Raw genomic sequence first — 24,506 nt, forward strand, 5'->3', positions numbered from 1 at the left:
TGAGCCTCCTTGAAAGTTGAGGAGTTAGAAGGCTGTCCAGCCGTCAAGACTACAACTCCCAGAATGCCCGCTTCCCTTGCACTCTGGGCACGAAGGGGAGATCGTCCCAGCACCCATCGCGTCAGCTGGTGACTACAACTCCCAATACACTCAGGGGCCTCGGAAATCTTGTCAAACACCACCTGTTGCCATAGCATCCGGGTCCGGGCCAACCAATCATCGCTCCCCCGCTGAGTAGAGGCGGGTCTTTAGCATCTCGGACCAACACCGGGGATTTTTGTTATGGCGCGTGACCGGAGGAGGCGGGAGCTCGGGACCCGCGCCTTCTCCTTGCTTCTTGGGGTCGTGGCCTTGCTCCTGCTGAGCAAGGGAAGTGTCCCGGCTCTTCCACGCGCGTGAGTGCGCGGGGGTCTTGAAGACCTCGTGGGTTCGCGCTAGGGCAGCGGGGGCAGAAGCCGGAGCCATGGGCGGGACCGCCAGCACTCGCCGGGTCACCTTCGAGGCGGACGAGAATGAGAACATCACTGTGGTGAAGGGCATCCGGGTGAGTTTAGTGGGCGGGCGGAGGGCCAGCACTCGGAATGGGACCCCAGCGCCCCGAGGTTCCCGGGACCCGCTCCGCCAGGTGTCTGCCCGTCCCGCCCCCGTGCTTGTCCCACCAGAAGCTGGGTCTCTGGGAAGAACCCCTCAGTTTCCAGACTCGGAACATTCATTCAGAGGTAGTTCCTGGTTGTGTGCCAAGTGCTAGGCACCGTGCGGGCCGGGTGGGGCAAGCCTGGTTGAATTGGACCCTCCAGGGGCTCACCGCCTTGTCTTAGCTGCACTGCCCACTAGTAGCAGGACTTGACACTCCTGCCTCACCGCGCCTATCCGTGGAATGGGTCTTGTCTTACTCCTCCTGTGCTCAGGACCCAAGCCCTGCTTTTCCACGCCTGCATCATCTCTCAGGGTGAATTGGCGTTTTAAGGACCACTTTTATTTGCTTTTTGTCACTTAATGTTCTCCTTCCGATGCCATCCCTTTCCCCAGCACACACACGCAGCCCTCCCCCTTTCTTGCCTGCCTCTGTGACTTCTGACTCCTCCCTCCTTCACTTTCATCTGATATCTGGTTTTTCCCAGGCGCCTCCTCTGTGGCCTGCTGTGCCTACGTTTTTTGGACTGGTCCCAGTTACTTCAGGCTTACTGTCTGCCAACCTGATGGGGGCTGAGTAAGGTTGGAAATTCTCCAGGCCAGTAGAAGTAAGAGAGGCAGTTCTGACTGAGAGGTTGTAGGGAATTTTTTATGCCCCTGCATGTACTTGATACGTAAACTGAAAACTTGATTTTTCTCTAGGGTGTCAGTATACCAGCACTAACTTCATTAACACACTCTCCGCTGCACCTGAATTTGGAGCGTCACATTTTTGGAAGTATGATGCCTGAACCTAGTAAATAAAGCACTTTTGACTTCAGAAAAGTTTTATAATACTTTATATTTTTCTTTCCCTGTTATTACACAGACAGCTTTAATAAACTAAATGTGTAAATTCCTTTTAGCGTTTGTTACTAGGAAATAAAATAAATATTGAAAGTGTTTAAAAACCTTTTCCTTTGCTACTGTTAACCTTGAGAAGAATTTATTAAAGTTTTCTTTATAGAAACTCAGACTGTTGAACTCAGTTTTTGGTCTTTGACCAGTATTTCTTTATATATCATATTAATGAATGGTAGTACTACATTTTGTAATAAAATACTCAAGGGTGCATTCTTTGCGATATTGTGATTGGTACTCTTTGGAGTAAAATAAAAATTGCTATAAACTCTGAGTTTTATGGAGAGATTTTTAAAATCTTGCCTTAAGTCTTGAGTATTCCACACTGGAGGGTGAAAAAGGCTTAAAAAGCAAAATAAGTTCTGGGTGTGAAGATCTTAGAAAAATGCATACATCTCTCTCTCTTTTTTTTTTTTTTTACTGTAGTACAGACAGTGATGACAGCAAACCAAATTGGAAGAGAATTTGGTCATAGAATAGATTCATATCCAATATTAATAAGGTTGAATAGAATAGGCAGGACAGTAGGGTATGTATTGGATTAAAATGGTAATGTTGTTTACAAAACCCTTTTAAGAACATTTAAAAGAATGAAGCACCACCCAACAGAAGCTTTTTTCTTTCTTTCTCATATTATACATTTTATCTATGTTGTTTTAATTTAAAAGGAAACTCTGTCCTTTGTCCCCACATCTTGACAGAAGCTTTCTTCATTTTTTTCTTTCTCATGTAATACATTTTATCTATGTTGTCCTAATTCAAGTACATGCTATGCTCATTTTTGACATCTTTGCTTTTCTTCAGAATATACCCTTCACCTGCAATGCTCTCACTCTGTTCTCCATTGCCTCAAATCCCTTTTCAAGGATGATTTGCAATCTCTTTGTGCTTCACTTTTATCATCTGCAAAATGATAGCTGAGTACAGGTCTATGATCTTTTTCAGTTTTGAAATTTGGTGAGCCTGATGGCACTCTTAAGTTTCTTGTAGCCATACCTACCCTGTTGCAGTTTCCTTTAAAAATGTCATACTGTTAACTGTTGTTTATGCAGAGGTTATTCTGAGTTCTTTGAGGTCATTGTCAAAAGAGCATCAACTTATTACTAGACTGACCTCATTTTAAATCTTAGGTTTTAGTTTGTGGTCTTGGACAAATCACTTCTCTGAGGATATACTCTTAATCTTTAAAAGGGGAATACCATCGCTTCCCTCAATTGGTCAGGGTAAGAAGCTGAGTTAAGGTCTGTAAAGCACCTGGTTTATTATAGATTTTAAATAGATGACAGTCATTATTATGAGGTTCCTGTCACATAAGAAAAAAGAATTCGAAGATTCTTTGAAAGTGCTGTGTAGAAAGATCCTGTGCTTTGAAACCAACTCAACCAGACCTGGGTATGGATCCTAGCTCTACCTTGGTAGCTATGTATCTCTGGACAAGTCTCTTTATTATGTTTCTTTCTTCAGGGTGACTGGATAATAGAGACTACTAGTGAGAATTTGGCATATGTGGATGCATTTAGCACAGTGTCTAGTGCTTTGGCGGTGTTTGCTGAGTAGTTAGTGGCTGTTACTTGAATTGTTCAAGAGAACAGATGCATAAACTTACATGACCCTAAGATAGGTAAAAGTAAGAGTATATTGTGCTCCCACTAGCGAACCTAATGGGGTAAGGACTGGAAAAAGGGAGTCCAGTGTGATTTCTCTCTAGATCTTTTGTAGATCTCTTAGTTGATCTTTACTGTTTTTCTTCACTTGAAAAAGCCAGCTTGGTTCCTTCTGAGCGGTGGGAAACAGCACTCTGGGTATGTGAACAAGGCATTGTCTATAGCTCATCTGGTTAAAACATGGAACTCATGAGGCCCAAACTTCAGTTTTGAGTTGCAAATAGGTTTTTAGTTGAAGAAAACTTTCTGATTTTGATCAGTTTTCTAATGTTTAGGTCATTGGTTATAAGAAACATGAGTACATGTTTGGTAGCCTCAATCACTGCTGAAAAACCAATTTTGTTCCACTGATAAGGGTAGTAATTTCATCTTCACTTAATATAGTAAGATAACATTTAGTTAGCAACATGAGACTTTTTAGTAACTAGGCTGGAGTTTATTGATAGATCATGTTTTTCCATATTTTTCTTGCTGAGGTCCTTAACTAGCAATTAAAGGACCTATTACAATTTTAAGTTTTAAGTTTCTTCTCACCCAGTATGTGTTTTCATGATAGGGTCTTGTTTTCTTCTTTATTCTTAGAAACTATTAGCTTTTCCCTCCTCTTCCATAAATAACCCATATTCTTACACTTGATTCCAGTTTTGAGTCTGAAACTACTCATATGAGTTTGATGAAAGGACTCCCTCTTGCTTTGCCCTCCTCTCCAAGTCTAAAATAAGTTTCTAGTGATAGGAATACCAAGCATTTTTATTACTTGTATTACATGTGCTTAATAGGATTTTTGTGACCACCTGCTGTGCCTGCTTGGAAAGTATGCTTATGACCCAGTCTTTCACAGGTTTATCTGAAACATCAAAGCTGTGAGTGAACTCTTCTAGAGCAAATGTCAACTTCAATGAGTATCACTTTCAAAGGAAGACTTATCATGGTTTCCAGGCATAAATGAATCTCTACAGCTGGCATTGAAGTTCAAGCTAAAATTCACAGGAGTAAGTTATGGCAATATGGATACTTACAAGGAACACATCTTGTGCTTTGGGAAATATTGGCAGTTGAGAGCCCGTCTATGAAGAGATTCCTTAATGGGGGGTGTTGTAGAGGTTGAATAACAAATTCATTCTGTCAGCCGTTGGAAGTGTTGAGAATATTGCACAAGTAGTTCGGGTAACTAATAGATGATTGGTCCCTTTTACTGCAGATTCTCTAACTCTTGTGCATGGAAACTTCTTAATCTTTCTAGAATTTAGTAAGACAGAAGTTCATGGTGTCTCCTAATGACAAATGTAAAAAAATACAGGTAACAAACTAAAGCCAAGAATTATGTATTTTTTTTTATGCCTTTGTTTTATTTATGCATTTTTTAATGTGGTGCTGAGGAGTGAGCCTAGTGCTTTACATGTGCTAGGCAAGTGCTGTACCACTGAGCTACAACCCCAGCCTGAACTATGTATTATGTAGGTATCATGACTTTGTCCTATGCCCTTGAAAGTTTGGGTCTGATTTCTCTCAAATGAAAGTGGCAGTTTTGGAGCCTATGTCTTAAAGTAGTTGAACAGCATACCAAATCTCACAGAAAATGACCTGTGCTGTATGGAAGGAAGACCAAGAGAGAAAAATGAGTCTGAGTTCATTGATCAGTTTGATGACACATCTGGAGGAAAATAAAAACTATCATGGAGGTGAGGGTCTGATTTGATTCTCTCTAAGGTGGGTCCTGACTTGAGCTTTCAGAGAAGGACAACAGAAGAGGAGTTCCCTTTTCCTTTTACTCTGTTCCTTGGGAGTAGAATACTTTATTTTTGCTGCTGTCACCCAGTCTCCAGTCTGAGGAAATACTGGATTCTAAATTGGTGGGTGGTATGTTTGTGCTAATTTTTGGGTAAGACCAAACAAAGTGGGTGGGAAGACTAGAAGATGACACACCTCCTTTCTCTGGAGTGCACTGGTGCGGTGAGTAATACCCATTTCAACTTGGCAAGCCCCCTTGCTTAAAATTGGTTTTAGGAGCAGTGGAGAACAGCTTGGATAGGCAAGGTCTGTTGGTTGAATGTCAGCAGGCCTGCTCTCTTGATTGCCTCTATGTTAGAAGCATGGTTCTTAACTTCTTTTAGTTCATAGACCACTGTATATCTAGCGTAAGCTGTGAACTCTGCCAAGAACAATGCAGTAAGCAGACAATTTTGTATACCATTAAGGAATATATCCACGGACCCAGTAGTAGTCCATAGACCTCTGGGTGTAATTCTTAGCATCAAAACGTTGTGTAGTGTTATTTCACTCCTCTTGGATATAAATGGTTTCTTAATGGCACTTGATATTTGCCTTAGTAGAAATTCCAAATGTGACTGGAAAGCAGGTGTAGCAAGTGTAAGTATAGATCGATAAATAAGAAAAGCCTTTTCTAAAAGACATGTTTTTGAAAGCTGCATTTCCTGGAGAAGTTGCTTCATACCAAGGCTGCCTAACTCTTGCAGAAGCTTGTGCTGTACTGTACCATTGAGTCCCCATCCCCCCTTTGGATCAGTTTTTATCACACAGCAAAGTTGTTCTACAGCTGCAGATTGTGTGCGTAACCCTGGCCAGCATCTCTAAATCTTGGCATCTGCCTCTCAAGTGACTGTCCCTGTTTCCAGGGGAGATCAGATGAGTGTACAGGTCTGAACTTACTATTGCAACTTGGAAGGTCAGCTCAGATAGCATGAACTTTAAATGCAAACAATAACAAAGCAAGACTGTTGCCTTGGATCAGCAGAGATAGACAGACTGGGGACAGCAGAGATAGTGCTTGAAGACACAGATCTGGAATTGTAGATGGTCATGGGTGCTCTTCTGAAGAACCCAAGAGTGCAGTCTGGAATGACTGTAAGGACAAATGGTTGACTTTCAACAAGGCAAACCTATAATATGTTTATCCATCCTGAAATGTATTTATCATTTGCTCTGGTGGATGACATGCTTATAAATTCACTGAACTACATTTTGACCAAAGACTGTACTGGGAAATGTTTTGAATCATGTTAGATTTTGACATTAAGTGGCAGAATTTGAAGCATCAAACCTACAAAAAGAAATGGATAGTTAATTAAAAACAATTAGTGATTTGGTTGAGATTTCCTCTTTTACTACCCACAGATCACACATACAGGTAAATGTGCACTTTACATATGCATACCAGCATGAAGCTGTGGGCCTTATCTTCTTGCCTCAGTAGAGAAGTATAGGCTTAGGCCATTGGTGAAAATGAATCAAGAAGAAATAAAAACCAAAGTCCCCATAGCTGCGGCTGTATAGGCAATAGCTTTATCAAATATCTTGTAGCCAATTATAGTTTATACTGCATAAACCATAATCCTCTCTGTAACCCCCAGAAGCAAATTAACTTTTCAAATGAGGAAGTGAGACTCACTGAAGACTTCCCCAGGGTTCCAGAGCTCGTAAGTGGCCATGCTTTTTCATCTATCCTGGGCCAGCTTTTTAAAAAAAAATTATCTATCTGAAGGGATGATATGTTTGAAACTACTTTAGGGATTGGAAGGACTTATCATGGTGGCCAGAGATGGTAGCAAGGTATGAATTTTTATGAGAAGTAGATGTAGTAGTATTTAGAAGGTAACTGTCTCCCATATGGGCAAAGGTAAGGTTTATGGCTAACACTTGATTTTTAGCAAACATTCACTTTCTGGTTAGGTAGAATATATTTTTAACATAGTTCTTCGATTTTGCCCTGAAGTATACAAATATAATTTAAACTACAAAATTATAGTCACACATATATAAGCTGAATTAGTTCTATATGTTGCTTTATACACATTATATTGGGTGCATAACAGTATGTTATACAATATAATACATAGTTTGTACAGTGTAACAGTGTTATATGTAGCATGTTGTAACAATGGTATGGTATATATACTAAGTAGCATATACAAATGAAACCAGCTATTTGTATATATTATCTATAACTACACATATATCACTTAAAATGGCTTTAGGATTTTCAAAATGGGCCTAGGTTTGTGGCTTGGTGGAAGAACGCTTGCCTACCATGTGTGAGGTACTGGGTTTGATCCTCAGCACCACATATAAAAGTAAATAAAGGTCTAGCAACATCTAAAAAAAAAAAAATTTAAAAAAAGATTCTAAAAATGAAGTGTCACTTTCTCTCTTTAAGAGGAAGTTAGGTATCTTCATTATATGTTAGGCATTGAAGGAGTGTTTCTTAGTAGCTAGAGCGTGGAATTAGAGATGGCGGTTGCTGCTTCTGGTAACTCCTTGATGCTGCCAGTAACTGCAGGGTCTTCTTTTTTCTTACTTGAACATTGAGGGGATTTGATTCAGTCTTAATAGGGTTTTTCCTAAGCTGTATTTCAACTGTGCAGATGTGTTTCAGCAACATTCTTGGTGGCTACTGTCATTTACTGGCCCTGGCATCCTCTGCTTTTTTGCTTAATACTTGTCTTTCATAGAAAAAGGAATCATGGGTTTTTCCTTCAAAGAGCACAGCTTATGAGCTATAGTCTGTAACTTTGCCATCTCACCTCCATTCTGGTTCAGGCCCTGAGATACAAGCATCTGTTCAAGCATAGACTGTTTTGTTCACTCCTTTTGTTTTGGCCTTAAGGAGTTCCTGGGGTGGTGAACACTTGCTGAGTGAATAACTCACCTAATACGTGGTAGCTCACAATCTTGTTGAAAGGCAGACAGAAATGTGGAAGGGCTAAATTCTTTTATCATTGGAGTGCTCTATTAAAGGGCTGTGTGAGGTACAGTGGGCACAATGAAGGACAGCTTTGGGTACTGGGGTGAGAATGGAAAGGGGACTGGTTAGGTCAGTGAGGGCTTTCAGATGTATGGAAGGATGGATCTTGAAAGGTGATCCTAAGGGCTCAGGAGAGCAGGCAGGGATGGCAAACAAAGGGCAACAAAGTGAGGTGTCAGTGTAGAACTGGGTATGAAGGGTTAAGGGAGAAACTGGAGGCTGAGGTTGGGGAGAGAGGCCATCACCAAATGATGAAAATAACTTGGAGCTGGGTGTGGTGGTGTTTGTAATCCCAGCTACCTAGGAGGCTGAGGCAGGAGGATCCTAAGTTCCTGATTTGCCTGGGCAACTCAGCAAGACACTGTCTTAAAGTAAAGGGGCTGGGGATGTAGGACTGGGTAGAGGACTTGGTTTGATCTTAAGGACTGCCAAAACCAAACCAAACCAAAAACAAAAAACCCCAACAACAACACCAACAACAAAAACACCAAAGAATTTGGACGTCCTTGTCAACAGAAGGTAGCTACTGAAGAGTTTGCAGCAGGGAGTTGACATAATCAGATCTGCATTTTGGGAGATTGTTAATGGTGCCATGAATTAAGGCAGGAGAAGAGGTGATGAATTCTTTTAACATTTAGGGGTTGAGAAAGTCAGGGCTAGGAAAATGTGGGAGAATCGAGTTGAGAACAAGTCCCGTGCTGATTTAGCAACTGGGGGGAGGTGGTGTCATTAATAAGGTAGGCGATGGATGAGGAAAGCGTTTTCTGTCAAACATAAGTTCAGTGTTGAACATGTTGGGTATGAGGTGCTTCTGGATGTCCAAGGGAAGGCATCCATTAATCAACGTGATTTAGAATTCATTAATTTGTCATCAGCAGTTAAAAAATCAAGGGATTGGATGAGAGCACCAAGAGCACATAGAATAAGAAGAGAATAAAGCCAAAGAATAAAATGTGGGGCTCTTCATCACTTAAGGGTAGGTAGCAAAGGGGAAGCCAGAGAAGACCCGGCCAGAGTCCTTGGAGAATCAACACGGTGGGATGTCAAAAAAACCAAGGTAGGGTTTCCAGAAGAGGGCTGTGACCCAAGGTTTAGCTGCTAAAGGGAAGCTTATAAATACAGTGCTTCATAAATATAAAATGTTGTTGTTTTTATAACTACAACTACAAAAGCTTGTTTGTTTGACCACTAGTGATATTTACCAGAATACTTTGACTTTTGTATTGGCGGTAAAAGCTAAAGAGTGTTGAGCTGAGAAAGTGGCTGTTGGAAGAAGGTCCTTGGCATAGGAGGGGATCACCCAGACTCGACCTGGACCCTGGTTCTTTTCCATGTCTTCCCTTTCTTTATTTCCACATCTAGTCAGACCCATTGTGGTACTGAAGAGGGGTAGTGGACTGTGACTTTGACTCAGACTTCCTGAGTTCCTGGTTTGGAATCTTAGCTCCACTCCTGATAAACTGTATGATCCATGGTGAGGTATTTAATATGGCTATGCTTCAGTTTCCTCACCTATAAAATTGAAATAATAGAAGCATCTATCTCAGGCTTGTTAAGGATTAAGTGAGTGAAGTACTTAGCACAGTGTCATGCCTGACTCAATAATAAGCACTCAGTGAGTGTTAGCTATTTGGAATCCCAGACATCTTTTGGATTACTATAATACCTCTAACAGCTTCATTGTAGAATAATTTACATGCCATGAAATTCACTTGTTTTAGTGTACAGTTCAATGGCTTTTAGTAAATTTACTGTGTTGTATAATCATTGCTACAATCCAGTTTTAGAGCATTTTTGTCATTGCAGTAAGATCTCTTGCCCATTTACAGTTAATGCCCATTCCACCCTGACCCTAGGCAACTACTTATTGATTCTGTACGGTTTCGTATATATAGAATCGTACAATATATGATCTTTTAGCTGAATGATTTTCAGGTCCATCTCTATTGCAGCTTATATCAGAACATCATCCCTCTTTATTGCTGAACTGTGTTCTATTATATAGATTTGTAATGTTTTGTTCATCCATTCACCAGAAGACCAACATCTATCTCTTTCCACTCTTCGCTGTTTTGAATGATGCTGCTCTGATCACTCCTGTGCAGGTTTCGTGTGGACATATGCTTCACAGCTTCTGAATTAGTTCCCAGCCTCCTTTAGGGGACCTTCTGTTCTTACCCCTCTCAAGGCTGTTGTCATCTTCCCCAGATGTGCGTCTGATCACGTCATTACTGTTTCAGATCCTTTAGTAGTGCCTGGTTGCTTCTGGATCTAGTTCAAGCTCTTTAAGCCAAAGGGTTTACTAAGAGTTTTAATAATCTGAAATCTCTACCTCCCCTCTACCTCTTCTCTTTCAACTGCTTTCCCTGAAGCAGTTCCTGCTTCAGCCATTCTTTTATTCATCCATTCATGTCATTTCATTTATTTATTTAACCCTTCTTTCTAGTAACCATGCTTCTTAAGCCTGGGGTATAGTGATAGGACTGCCACATCCTTTTTTCCATGGAAATCTCTCTTGAGTGTGAGAGGCAGACAGAAAACAAGAAAGCATCAGGTAGTGGTAAGTACTATCAAGAAAATAAAAAAGAATGATGCAGTAGTAATTGAGGGACTGGGACTCAAATCTCCAGGCCTGAGAGTTCCTCAGAATCTCAATGCTAATAACTCCCTAGTTAACACCTCCGTTTGGACACCTAATGGCAAACCGTGTTTCTCATGTATACTTAATGAGGTTTCCTCATCCTGGAATGTTCTCTTCCCTCTGTCCAGCCTTCCCTTGCAAGTCTTTTTATTTTTTTCTCTTTAAAAAATTAACATATATAAATTGTACATATTAATGGGATTTTGGTGTGATATTTTCATATATGCAACAGGGTGCTTGTGTGCTCCAATCACCCATCTTCCATCCTGCACCCGAAAACACATGCCCTCCCCAGTCCCTGGTAATTACTATTCTGTTTTCAGATGAAGTTTTTTTAACCCTCACTCCAGTCAATACCCCCAAAGCTTAGCTCGAGCTCTCCCTTTAGGCTTTTTGCCTTACAAGTTGGAGCACACAAGTAGCACCTGTCACCTTACCTTTAAATGCCTGACTGTTGTCTGTTTATTCCACTTCACTTTAAGCAACTTGATGACTTTGAATTGTCCAAGTCTAGCATAGTTCCTGGCACATAGTTAATGCCTAAGAAAATCTGTTGAAAGAGCAAGTGTATATGGTTAGCCTTAAACAAGGGAGTGAGGAAGGGAGGAAGGAACACTGTTTTCTTTGGGACTGGTGGGAAGGAAGGAGCTGAGGCCTGTTAGTGCATAAATAATTTTGTAGGTTGAGGGAGGAAAGTTGAAGGATGGCTTCTGATGGCTTACATTTCTCCAAGATTACAATTTAGTGCACAGCATAAAGTTATTTATAATGAGCAATTAGCATTGTATTAGAAGGCAAAAAGGAGTAGTGCTGTGGGGTGTATCTTGAACATTTAAAACTCTTCTTCTAGTTTTTTTAAAGCGATTAGAGAACCTCATTTCTTTAGGCCATTCTTTGTACATATTGATATGGATGACTACACCACTTAGATGTTACTGCACTGTTTCTCTTTCTTGTTCTCTTGTCATTGATTTCATTTTGATGTTGCTTTTTCAGCTTTCAGAAAATGTGATCGATCGAATGAAGGAATCCTCTCCATCTGGTTCGAAGTCTCAGCGGTATTCTGGTATTTATGGTGCCTCAGGTATTGCAGCATTTTAATTTTAGGGTTTTTAATTGAAAAATTATAAGTGGAAAAAATTCACTACAGTAAGTTCAATTACCCTCTGCCTTTTATTATTTGGACATTCAGCTTTTCCTAGGGAATGTGAGAAATCAGTATCAGGTTTCCTTAAATACACTTAGCATGACGAATGAGCCTACTTTCAAAATAGCCTTTGGAAAATATTTTTCTCATCCAACTCCGGAATCCTCTACTATGCTTTGGAAGATCACTTTATATCTTTTTTGGGTGCTAATAGGAATATTGGAGATTTAGGAGGAAATATAAAAAATTTTGGACTTAGAAAATATTGACTTTCCAAATTGTCAATTATCTAAAGTGATTTTATTTCGTATAAATTTCTTTAAGTTTATAAAAGATTTACTTCATTACATTAGTCCTAGTTATTGATAAAAATATTGTGAATGAGATAGAGAATCATTACGCCTCATTTTATCTGTATGTCTTGCTGGATAAGAAAGCGATAAGAGACCTAAACTCTCCTTTCCCTTTGCTCTCCTGCCTCACCAGTATGTTCATCTGGCAAATGCTTACTGAGTGCCTGCGATGTGGCCAGCACTGTTTTTACTGTTTTTTTTTTTTTTTTTTCTTTCCTTCTGTGCTGAGGTTTGAAAACAGGGCCTTGCACATTGTAGGCAAGTGCTCTACCACTGAGCTCCATCCCAGCCCCAGCACTGTTCTAGATACTGCCTAATTAATGGATGGACATTTTGTACACTATTTTTTCATTGCCATTTTGTTTTTGTAAAATGGCAATAGAAAGATAATTGGGATGGTTAATTTTGGACTAAGTGAGAATTTTTCATATTTATTTGAAAGGAGTAAATCTGGTTTATAGACTGAAATTGAGAAGGATCAACTGCTGCCTATGTGCCATTCACTTGGGGCAGTTGTGACCCCCCTTGCTGATCATTATAGACAGAGTTGAACTTCTGATGTCTTCAGAGCAGCAGGTACTAGGATGAACAAGGCCCTTTCAAAGCTTCCTGTTGGTAGGAGAGTTTAGAAGCTTCATGACTGATGAACACTATATAGAAAGTGAGCACACCTCCAGCTTAACAGATCCCCCAAACCCCTTTTATTCTTATAGACTTTCTTCTCCTCTCCATCTTTCCCCACAGGTGGTCAAACCCCCAAACTGGAGATTCATTCTTGTTTCCTTTTTTCCCTACTCCTACATCAGTTCATTAGGTAGTCTTGCCATATTCAGTTTTGAAATCTGTTTGAATCTATCCTTTTGGGTCCATGTCTGCTGCTACAGCTATAATCCAGATAAACCATCCCTCTTATCATACCCACTGCAGAAGCCTCCTAACTGGCCCCCTGTGCTGTGCTGTTCACACAGAGGCCCTCACAACTTTATGGAAAAGTAAGTCAGTTCATGTCATGTCCCAGTGGTTTCTCTCCATGGCACACAGGCTGCAGTCATAGCTGCTTCTCTTGGCCCTGGAGGGACACCATGATGGCCCATCTGCCTTTCTGTTATCATCTCATCTCATGGTATTCACCTACCACTCTTCCTCTACTTACCTACTCTCACTGTTCTCTTCAGAAGATAAGTTCTTGGGCCTTTATCCTTATCTGTTCACAACTGAATTCCCTGCTCTTAGGTAGTTCCTGCTTCTTAATAAGTGCTTATTACTGTTTGTTGAATTAATTTAGGACAAATACCATTATCCATTTTACTTTTGCTGGGTGTGGTGCTGCATGCCTGTGGTTGCAGGATTAGGAGACTGCGTCAGGAGAATTGCAAGTTCAAAGCCAGCCTCAGCAACTATTGAGGGCCTGAGCAACCTTAGTGAGACCCTGTCAAAAAAAAAAAAAAAAAAAAAAAAAAAAAAAAAATAGGCTGGCGATGTAGCTCAGTGGTTAAACCCTTCTGGTTCAATCAAACAAAACAAACAAAAAGTAACTACTTTTAATCATTCTGAAATACAAGTCTATACATTTAATTTCAATGACATTTATTAAATGTTTACTTAGCAAATAATTAAGGATTTTGAGCTAATTTGAGAGGACGAAATATAAAAAAAAGTTTGTCCTTTCAGAGTTTAGAGATTTTGGGCAGATACAACTAAATATATAATAAGACTAGAAAGAAAGTAGAAACCTGTTATGACAGAAACTTAGATGATAATGAAATTACATATGTTAAGTACTATGTTTTAAAAATAATTTTTGATATGAATATTTTTAAGATTGGAATTTGTTCTAAAATAATTTATTCTAGGTAAAATTTTTTCTGCCCTCTATTATTAAGACGATAGGATGGTAATGATGATTATGAAATAGTGATAGATAACACTTAAAATTATTATGTGGTATGTGTTCTGCTAAATCCTTTATATAACTCTTATTTTATCCTTATAATCTTATGAGAAGGGAATTGTTATTAACCCATTTCATGTAGTAGGAAACTGAGATTCAAAGTGATTATTTTTCCTACAATCATTCAGCTGGTAAGTAATAGAGTTGAGAGTTGGATTCATGTCCACATGACTACAGCAAATGTGATCAATCACTCTTTATTATAATTTGAATGACCCCTTGCTTAATTTGTAGAAAGGATCTGACAGAAAATAGAAGGAACTGTCTATCTTATAAATGATGTTCAGCTTGAGCTCAAGAAAGAACTCTCTAGTCTATAAGTACTTGTTGGCTCTTCTAACTTTTTCCCATATTGACTCTCATTCAGTAGAAAGGCAAAGGAGAGAAAATGTTTTCCTTCTTGGGTTGGTTTCTTAGAATACTTTGAGAGGAAAGATGTGAGTTTGCAGACTTCTTGAATGCTCATGGTGTGTGTGGCTTCAGAGCAGGACACCGATGGCATGATAACCTCTGGCTTTGGCTAAGGATACATCCCTCTCCATTCCAGGTTTGACATTGTGAATGAACTCGCTGGTCCATGCCCAGCTTTGGCCAGCTGGGCACTGAAAGCTTTTAGAATGCCACTTTGTGTTTTGATGGTCAGGTTAGACCTATACTTTCTAAATGGTAGCTACTAGTCACATGCAACTGTTAGAAGTTACATAAAAAATAATTAAAATGAAATAAAATACAAATGTCAGTTTCTCTGTTGCACTGGATACATTTCATGCTCAGTAGCTGCATATGGCTAGTGACTACCATGTTGGACAGCGCAGGTATAGAACAGTACTAGTACTGCAGAAAGCTCTACTGCACAGCTCCAGTCTAGAATACTGCAATGCTTGGCAGGGAGAAAGAGAGCTGTGAGCTTTATTAGATGGTTTCAGTGATGTGGTGATAGGAGTAGGGAGCTAGATGGTTCTGTATCCTCGTGTGTTTGTGAATCTTATTCCTGCCCCCTCCATATCTCAGGACCATCAATAAATGAAAACTTCTGGGAAGTGGGTACAAGGTGTACCCCTGTGACATCCATCTTTGGCACAGCTTCCTGTCCTGTGTGTTGAGTATGCTGGAGGTGCTGGCTCTTTATCCTTGGAGTGGTTGGATCACTTGAGTACCCCATGTACCATGCAAAGACGTCTTTCCTATTACACCATGATATGAGAATGGCTTGGCAAGGCTAATAGGACAGGTTTTTTGAGTGTGTATGTGATTTCTCTACCCCATTTCAGCTAAGCCAAGAAAGGAATTAAGATTGGCATGCTATGAAATGATCTTGCCTTTAGGTTAAGAATGCAATTAGATAACAATTGTGTAAATTAACAAAGATTTATTCTCTTCAGAATTTAAAAATATGTTGATAAAAATAGAAAGCCTCATTTCTGAGTTTGTCTCATTTAGGGGTTTAAGTTAGTACTCAATAATAGATTTCATATGATTTATAATTTAGATGTGTTATGAAATAATTTTTCAAGTCTACAAAAATGTATTGATAAAAATGTCACCAACCTTTTCTACATTTTCAATGTCAAGTAAATTATATATTAAATGTGAGTTGAATTTTTAATATTTATTAAAATATTTTCTTTCTCAGAGGACTCTTATTCAGCCAGCCTTAGGCTATTCAAATGTGTGAATATAGGGCAGTGTGTTTGATGGACTGAGAGTCCTAGGATTTCTGAATATAGGAACTAAGTTTTGTGGTATACATAGTTTTGAGAATATAATTTATACTCTAAGTAAGTGAGTTCCTCTGAAGACTTTACTGAAACACTTTTTTGCCAGACCTTGAATCAGATCAATGCCTCATTGCAGTACGTATTTGCATGTAAAGCTGTTTGGGCAAAATAGTATACTATGTGACACACAGCAGATTGTAATGCCACTTTAATAAATGAATGTGCTCTAAAGAACTTAACTGTGTCTTTCCTGCATTATCTGAACCATATTGGTTTGCTTTTACACCAGGTAGTTTTTTCCTTAGGCTGACATAAGGAGATGCCATTGCACATAGTTATAAAGTCACCTTTTTGTGAACATCTTGCATCTTTTGATTTTAAAAATCAATGTTGAGTATTGATTTTTTCTTTTCCACCCTGATCTTTTAGATTTTCTGGCTTATAGTGAGGTCAGATTGCTCATGTTTGACCCTGCCTACTGCTGAAGAAACTGTCCCCAAATCAATATGAAAAAAACAGACAGGAAGTGATATTAGGATTTCTTGTCTTCTTAAGCCACTAGCAACCAGATGAAAATGATAAATCTGGGGAAAAAAAGACAAATGAACTCACTTTTATTATTATCCTCACTGCAAGATTCTCTGTAAATTTCTTGTCATTGTGAAAAATAAGAAAGATTTGCCAATTTGTGTTAAGTATATCACTGAGATCACTAAGTATTTGGCAGCCTTAACAAATTGCAGGAAACCAATTTGAGCAGGAAATAGCACAGCCCAAACTAAACAGCCAATTTAGGGAAACAGATTCATCTATATGTTCTATGTATTTTTCTCCCAGAATCTGGCCCTCCTAGTTATTTTTAAACAGCTCTTTAAGGCTCATTTAGACATAGCACTATAGGGAGAGTTCAAAGTAAACAAGCTGAACTTATTCCTTTGACTTGAGTTACAGGACTGAAGGGAGTTGTGATGTCTTGATTTTCAACTTTTAATATATGAAGTTTCATTGATGCCACCGTCTCAAACTCTGTACTTTTATGTAGTTGTACAGTGTCTCATCTGTGTCCATTAATGGACAATTTGCCTGAAAGCTCCAAGGTACCTAATTAGTATATTCTGTTTTTTTTTTGGTACTGGGATTGAGCTCAGGGGATCTCAAGATCTCAACCACTGAGCCACATCCCCACCCTTTTTTTTTTTTTTTACTTTTTATTTCAAAACAGGGTCTTGCTAAGTTAGGGCCTTGCTAAGTTGCTGAGGCTGACTTTGAACTTGTGATCCTCCTCGTCAGCCTCTCCGGCTGCCACACAGGCATATGTTATCACACCCTGCAGTATATTCTGTTTTTAAAGGAGATTCCATAAACAGTCCATATTTAATGGATGGTTAAAGAACTCATCCATCAAGAAGTATTCACATGATGGTGATCTTTGACTTCAAGGAACTTTTAGGTTGGTCAAAGTATATTTCCCGTTAAAGTGGAGTGCATGAGTGCCAGGTAAGTACCCTTTGCCTGTTCTGTTAATATTTTTGAGTTAGTGAATGGATGTGAGTGAGATAGAATATATAAAGAGGTCTGGAAGGTGCTTTAGGGATTCAGCAAAAGAGGATCAGGAGCTTGAGCAGACAAGCCTGCTACCAGGGGAAGTAGATTTGAGCCAACCTTAAGGATATTGGATGGGAAGGGTGTAAGTGTAAAAGGTGTTCCTGGTAGAGTTAGTACACAGACCAGATTAATTCAGGTGAAGGTGTCCTGGGTCTAATTGGTGGGTAGGTTGGGGAAGTTAAAGTGTTTAATTTTATCCTGTAGGACCTAGGCAGTTACTGAGTAGTTCCATCTAATTTTGGAGTGCAAGTGTAGAAAGTTACATTAGTTGTGCCGTCGTGTGTTCTCAGATAAAAGCCATATTTTTATGGTTAAAAAATGCATTGCTTATTTACTTGTTGGTATTTTTGTAGCCAACAAAGAAATTTGAATGGTAAGAATTTGTATTTTCCACTCTAGAACTAAATAAAGAAATTTTAATTTTCAGTGACAAAGTAAGTAGCCCTGTAAGCATTTTTATTTGTTCTTAACTGGCCCCATACCAAGAAAAGATAAGAAATAAAAAAAAAAAAAAAAGAAGGGTCTAACATGAGCGGGGAAAGTGAGATGATCTTGGAAGGATGATGTAAAGGATGATCTGAAAACTAGAGCCAGGGAAGTAAGGTCACACATGGTTGGTAGAAGTAGCAAACTCAGGAGGACTTGGGGGCACTTGGTGACTGAGGCTGTGTGGGAGAGTGGTGGCGGTCCTTGCCGACCTTTTCCCTGGTCTAGAGTACTCACTTTGTGCCACTTGATTCATCACTCTTTGCCTAAGTCACACTTCCCTCTAGTTTCCTGCAACTGGGAGCTTCTGCCCATTGATCTCCTAGTTAGCAGATTAGCCACTGGCCTCAGCCGCTATTTGGTAAGTCTTTAGCGGCTGCTGCTCAGTGACCACCTTGCCTTAATTTACTTCATATCAATGCTTCCAGGTCCTAGGAACTCAAGTGCCTGCCTTCCTAAACAGCAGCAGCAGCTAGGGAGGCGTGTTGCACATGGAGACCAGGGCTGCAGCAGCGCCCTAGAGCCTTCCTGCGCAGGCCTGGAAGCTAACCCAGCATTGCTCCCTGGTACCGTCAGTGACCACAGGAAGAAAGAGAGAAGCTGTTTTAAAGAAACTCTCCATTTTGCTGCAGTAGATTTTGGACACTAACTTTAAAGTGAATCGTAAAATAGTAGATTGCATTTTCTCATAGAACAAATGTTGCTCTTGGTCATAACAACCAAGAAAACCATGGATATCATCAATGATAGAACAACTTTAAAGTAGGAACTTTGTAATCATGTGTCAGGATTTAGAAAATAAAATATGACATTGGTTGTATAAGCTGCTCTAATGGAATATAAAGCATGGCACATACAATACATAAAAATACTATTTTTGATTTAAATTCATATGCCAGTTGTAAAATAAACACTTACTTAACAATACTTTTGCCTTTCTTGGAATTTGACAGACTTTGAGGGCATCAGCTGGATGGCCCAGATCTCTTAAAATAAATTGCCCAAGGGAGTTTCAAATGTACTTTTTTCTATTGCAAGTAGAGGTATTCAAAATCAATCCATTGACTTTCCAGCTGTCAGCCAAATAGTAGGCTGTTGTTGTTGATGATGATGTTTTTCCTTGTAAAAAAAACATTTTAAGAAGTAAGTCCTGACACAGCATTTTATTTCTTCCCTTTACCCTTTCCTGTCTCTCTGGTTTGTTCACTTATTCCCACAGTGCACTGTATTAGGCCAACCATGCTACCAGGGAACAATAAGCACTTTTAAGTCCCCTTTTAAACTTGTTCTGCCCCAGGGCTACTTGACACTTTGTTGACAGCTGTCAGGATGCTTGCGTTTCCTTGAAAAGCCTTGGGAACCCATGTGGATCATTATAGTAAGGATCTAACTTTCTTGGCATGACAGTGGCAGGGGAAGACAGTATTCTGGTGCTGTGTGTCCTGATTCCCCTGAGTGAGTGGCTAATTGAAATATGTGTTCAAATTAGCCAGCATCAAATGACTGGAGCTTGAAATTACTTGCAGTTACTAGGTAGTAGTGATAACTGTCATTACTATAAAGATAGGCGGTTGTTGGGACCTCTCACTGATTGTAGGATGGGAAGATACACAGCTACTTCAGACCAGTCCCTGTGCAACTCACTTTGATGGCAGGGCTTGTTCCTTTGTCAGATGTGTGAGTGGTGCTGCTCTGCTCCTCCTCCCCCTCCTCTTTTTTTTTTTCCCGCTATAGTTCTCCATCACTGCTATAGTTCTGCAGGGGACACCCAGAGACTGTGCTCTGTATTTGGTGAATAGTGGTGGATCCTTGCTCTGCATTTTCCATTTTCTGATTGCAAATTTTACAGTTTCTCCCATGCTGATGTCATTGCCTTGGTCTGGCCACTGTCATCTCATGCTTTGCTTCAACAGTCTCTTGCTTGGGGGTCCCCACCTTCAGACTTGTATTCCCCAGTCTATTCTGAGCGCAGTTGCAGTAATCTTTCCAAAGCACGAGCCAATCATGGCATTCCTCTCTTGAAAACTTGGAGGCTGTGCCTTAGGACGAAGCCTAAATCTCTATCATAAGCCAACAAAGTGCTGCACAGTCTGTCTCTTGCTTTAGTCTCCTGCCTCATCTCCCAGGCCCTCCTCTTTCACACTGAACTTCTTTGTCTAGTCATATTGAAGTTTTTGAGTGTCCTTGAACTTGTTCTTTTAGGATTTTTGACTCTGTTGTTCTAGTCTGAACACTGTTCCTCCAACTGTCTAGCCCACTCCCACTTCCATTCCACCTCCTGCTTGCTTTCGTATGATTTAGGAAGGTGTCCTGGGTTCCATGCCCTGCTAGTGTGGACCCACTGCAGCCTGTTTGACCTTTGTCTGTTATTTGCAGTTGTCGTGGTACCTAGCACAGTACCGGGATTGCCCATTCACTTACCATTCTCCCTCGGACACCACGGCTTTTTTCTCACTTGTTCTTCCTCTCAGGACCTCCTTTTATGGCCCTGATTTCTGCACTTGCTCTTGCTTTGGTGTTGACCTCTCTGTGCTCAGGTGAAGAGCAGTTATTGGACTGAGTTTGTTACAGGTAAACTTGACCAGTTGGGGCCAGATGATTAGGAGAGAGTCTCAGAGGGTTGGGGAGGTTTACCTTTCTTCGGAGTCATTTCTCCATCTTTGCAGTGTGGACTTCCCAAACTGATGCCTGTTTGGGGAAACTCCTTTTCTCATATCCCTAATTCTGCCGGACTGATCCTTGCTGCAGTATTTACTTCATTGTATTGTAGTTACAGTTTTACTTGTCTGTTTTTTCTGCTTGGGTATGAAGCTTTGAATGTTGCTGCTCATCTTCTGAACCCTCAGCCACAGGGACTGTATTGTAATTTTAGTTGCTCAGTAAATATTTGTGGCATGAATGAGCTAAAGCAAATCAGAGAATTCAAATCAGAGAGCCTGATGTGTGCAAGCACACGCATCACCTATAGACAAGCAGGAAAGGGTCCTTCTCTTGAACTGGTTCTGCTGGGCATGGATGTGGGTCTTCACCAGGTTTACAGTGATGTCCATACGGTGCTTTGTCAGTGTCCGGCCTCAACCCTAGCAGACCCTGCTGTGAGGGGCACTTTCTTGAACACCATCCTGGGAAAAGTAGGCGTTTGCAGAGTTGGTGGCGAGGCGACAGGGCCCTGATTTGGGAACACTGATGTGCAGACTCATGGCCCGCTCCTCGTTGCTGATTTGGATTAGAAAGGAAATGGTCCTCAGCGTAGACTGGCCGGGTTTGTCGAGGGCTGGCAAGTCAGGGCTGCCCTCCGTTCCTCGCATTCTCAGTTCTCGGCACACTCCTTCCTTTCCTCCTCCATTAAGTCACAGGGACCTGAATGAGTCCTGGGTTAGATGGGGTTAGTGTGCCTGGGGCTATGTAGCCCTGGCTGCCTCCTCTGTTAGGACCTATTTGTTTCCTGTGGTCACAACTAGGACTCTTTTTTTTTTTTTTTTCCTGTGGTCATGGGGATTGAATCCAGGGCCTTGTGTAGCTCTATGCCCAGACCCCAAAACTGGGACTCTCGAGAGTAGTGCTCCCCCATACCATGCCTTCCCCTGTGTGGCTGTTCTCATGCTGGACCTCAACTCCCAATAGAGGGGTTCTAGCGTTTTCTCTTCCCGAAGCGGTGGGTACTCCCTGGGCTGTCACTCCCTCAAGCCGCTAGGGTGGTGCTGTGTCTTTGAAGCCTGGGGTTCTGTGTCCTGGAGCTCAGGAGAATCGAGGGTTAGTTTGGCTTCTTGTGTCTCCCCAGGCCATTATGGGGGACAGGGAGACTGGCTACTCTGTGTACAAACACACATCAACACCTGAGTCCTAATTAACAAAGGAAAAGAAGGATGGCCAAGAACTTGGTATTGCTCTTGTGGGCTTTTACCGTTGCTTCTCACTGTGACCTTATCATGTGTGTTTTGCTCTGTCATTGGCTTTGCTCTATATTTTATTTGAGTAGGTATGCTAAATAAATTCATCAAGGTGTAATTAGTCTTGCTGTTGACATAATGATCATCTGATGACCTTAAAAAATAAGATAAAATATTGATTGCCATCTACTGTTTCTCAGGATAAATGTGAGGAATGGCATGAAAATCAATTACTATAAACAGGATAGTCTTGATTTAAATCGAAGGCATTAAAGCAGAATGACAGGTCAACACTGCCTCAAAATTGTTTTGTCTGCCAGTAATCCCAGCGACTCAGAGGCTGAGTCAGGAGGCTCTCAAGTTCAAGGCCAGCCTCAGCAACTTGGCAAGACCTGGTCTCAAAATAAAAAAATAAAAAGGACTGGGGATGTAGCTCAGTGGTAGAGCACCCTTGGGTTCAGTTCCCAGAACTGAAGAAAAAAAAAAGATTTTGTCATAATCAACTAGGTTTTGAATTCTGAATCTTGTCCTTTTAATTATTTAAATAAAATATTCCCAACAGCCCTCAACTCATGCCCTTGAAACTTGGCTTTAACTCTGCCTGCATACTTGCACTTTCAACCATAATAAGGCCACTCACCTCTCTTTCCTTTTTCCATTCACGTTTCACTTTCACCAGCAGGAAAAATAAGGCTGTCTAAGCAGCTTTTGTTTAATTTTGTGGGACAACACAGACCATTGGGTACAGTGTGTTTCTTTAATTTTTCTAAATAACATGTTGACTTCTCTGGGAATCCCATGGGATTGAGCCCATAATCTGCTTTTGTGACATCTTTTTAAAGCTTTCCTAAAATGTTGCTTTAATATTCTATCTCAGAAACTTTTTAGAATATTATAAGATTATGAGAAGTTATAATCCTTTTATCTTGAATTTTCTTTGACCTTTGACATATTTTATTATTTTTTACATAAAAATCTAAGAAAAACATGGTCTGCATAATTAAAAATATTTTTTATTAAGCCTGATAAACATACACATGATAAATTACTCATTCTAATTCTTTTTTCTCCTATCAAACATTATACCTCTGACATAACCATTGTTTTATAACCCATCTTTGGATAAAAATGACAGTTTTAAAAACTTAAAAACAGTGATTTCTTTATTGTTCAGTGTTATTGCTCATTATGTTTTATGGGACTTCAAACTGAAACTTTTTAAGGCTGTGTTATATTTTGATTGAAAACCACCTTCTCTCAAGTAAGATTCTTTTAGCTGAACCATTTTGGAGACCACCCTAGTGCTTATGTAGTTCAGTAGACATGTTTTATACTGGACTAGACAGACCCGGGTGCAAAGACCAACCAGAATCATCACTTCTGTTTTGCCAGCAGTGATGTAATATGATTGTGCAGTTTCAAAAACAGGGAGACAAAGGAAATGAACCCCAGTTTTTCTGATCAGAAGTGAAAAGGCTGTAGTTGAATCACCTCTGAATAGAGAAGTATTTGTGGTGTGTGTTTAGTGTTCAAAGAGCTCCTTTCACTTAGTAGTTGTGTGATCTTGGGCAAGTTGTCTCATTTTCCTCCAGGATAAAATGGAGAGACTAATGCCAATTTCACATGGTTGTCATAGAGACTAAATGAGATAACATGCAGGTGTTGAAATATAGCAGGAGATCAATAGATGTCGCTTTCTTTTTTCTTCTTTAACATAGCAGCCAGGGCACGACTTTGTTGCTTCCTTTCACCTGCTCCAGGTTGACCCTTGCAAAAGTGAGCTACTTTCTGTCCCTGCTCTTCCCTTTCCCTGGGTGTTCTGTTCCCTTTTTTCCAGTAAACATTTATCTAGTCCTAGCTATGTTCCTGACATTGTAGTAAGAGCTGGATTTCAGAGATGAATAGAGCAGTGTGAGCTGTAGTGGAAATACACATGGGGCATGGAGGAGTGGTTGAGACTCACTCTGCCTGGAAAGGGCAGGGTAGACTTCATGAAAGAGGTGGTGGTGCTGGAGTTTAGTACTGAAGGGTGAATGGGTTGACAATAAGCCATGAAGAGTTTAGTGGTAGAGGATAATGGGAAAGGGGAAAGGGGGAGGGGGAAAGGCATTTCTTGGGAGAAGAAATGGGGGTGCTGTGGTTAGAGTCATAAAGGGCTTAGTGATTTCTGGGAATTATAACTAGTTTTATTTATTAGAAATGCAGATATTTAGTGGGAGATGAGGATACAAGGAGTAAATGCAGATAAAATAGAAAAGCTAAGGAGTGTGGATTTGCTTCTTTAGGAAATGCCTTCATCTGTGCATCTTTATAACCCAGTTTTAACTAATGTGTACACAAGAAAGGACAGGAGGAGAGGGAGATCACCTCGAAGGTTGCCTTCTTAGAACTTTTCTTGTTCTTATTTATTTTGCCTTCTTCTGAACTAACATGGCATTCTGTTTTTCTCTGAGAATTCACTACTTTCTCTATTTTTATAATATTTATTGTTATGTTAGCACCTTTACTGTGCACTAAGCTCTGTGAGAGCAGATTGCATACCTGAACCCTTGGTCCCCTTGTGACCCATATGGCATCTGCCTCACCTGTAGAAGGTGACACTCAAGAGATACTTGAGGATAGAATGAATAGGAGGACCTCTTTTTGAGCATTCCTAGCTTCTTCAAAGCACTTTTGACTTTAGACATGTTATGTTTGATGAAAGAAGCTAGTCACAAAAGACCATCCAAATCTGGTGGATTTCTGACTGCCTGGGG

At 40.3% G+C, this 24,506-nt stretch overlaps 1 protein-coding gene and 1 long non-coding RNA gene across 2 annotated transcripts in view; both read left to right on the forward strand.

Annotated features, from left to right (window-relative positions):
* The first annotated feature begins 290 nt into the window (after positions 1 to 290).
* Positions 291 to 24,506, forward strand: part of CHCHD3 (coiled-coil-helix-coiled-coil-helix domain containing 3) — a 258,741-nt gene continuing 234,525 nt past the window's right edge. Inside the window, exons 1-2 of the mRNA XM_079150209.1 lie at positions 291 to 544; positions 11,597 to 11,684. Coding sequence (XP_079006335.1) covers positions 464 to 544; positions 11,597 to 11,684 — 169 coding nt within the window. The 5' untranslated portion in view covers positions 291 to 463. The remainder of the gene's footprint in view (positions 545 to 11,596; positions 11,685 to 24,506) is intronic.
* On the forward strand, positions 551 to 1,642 carry LOC306667528. Its single transcript, XR_013765587.1, has 2 exons — positions 551 to 1,241; positions 1,336 to 1,642. It is a non-coding gene; the product is annotated as an uncharacterized lncRNA (long non-coding RNA).

The sequence above is a fragment of the Sciurus vulgaris genome (genome assembly GCF_902686455.1).
Source record: "Sciurus vulgaris genome assembly, chromosome: 8".
NCBI classification, from domain to species: Eukaryota; Metazoa; Chordata; class Mammalia; order Rodentia; family Sciuridae; genus Sciurus; species Sciurus vulgaris.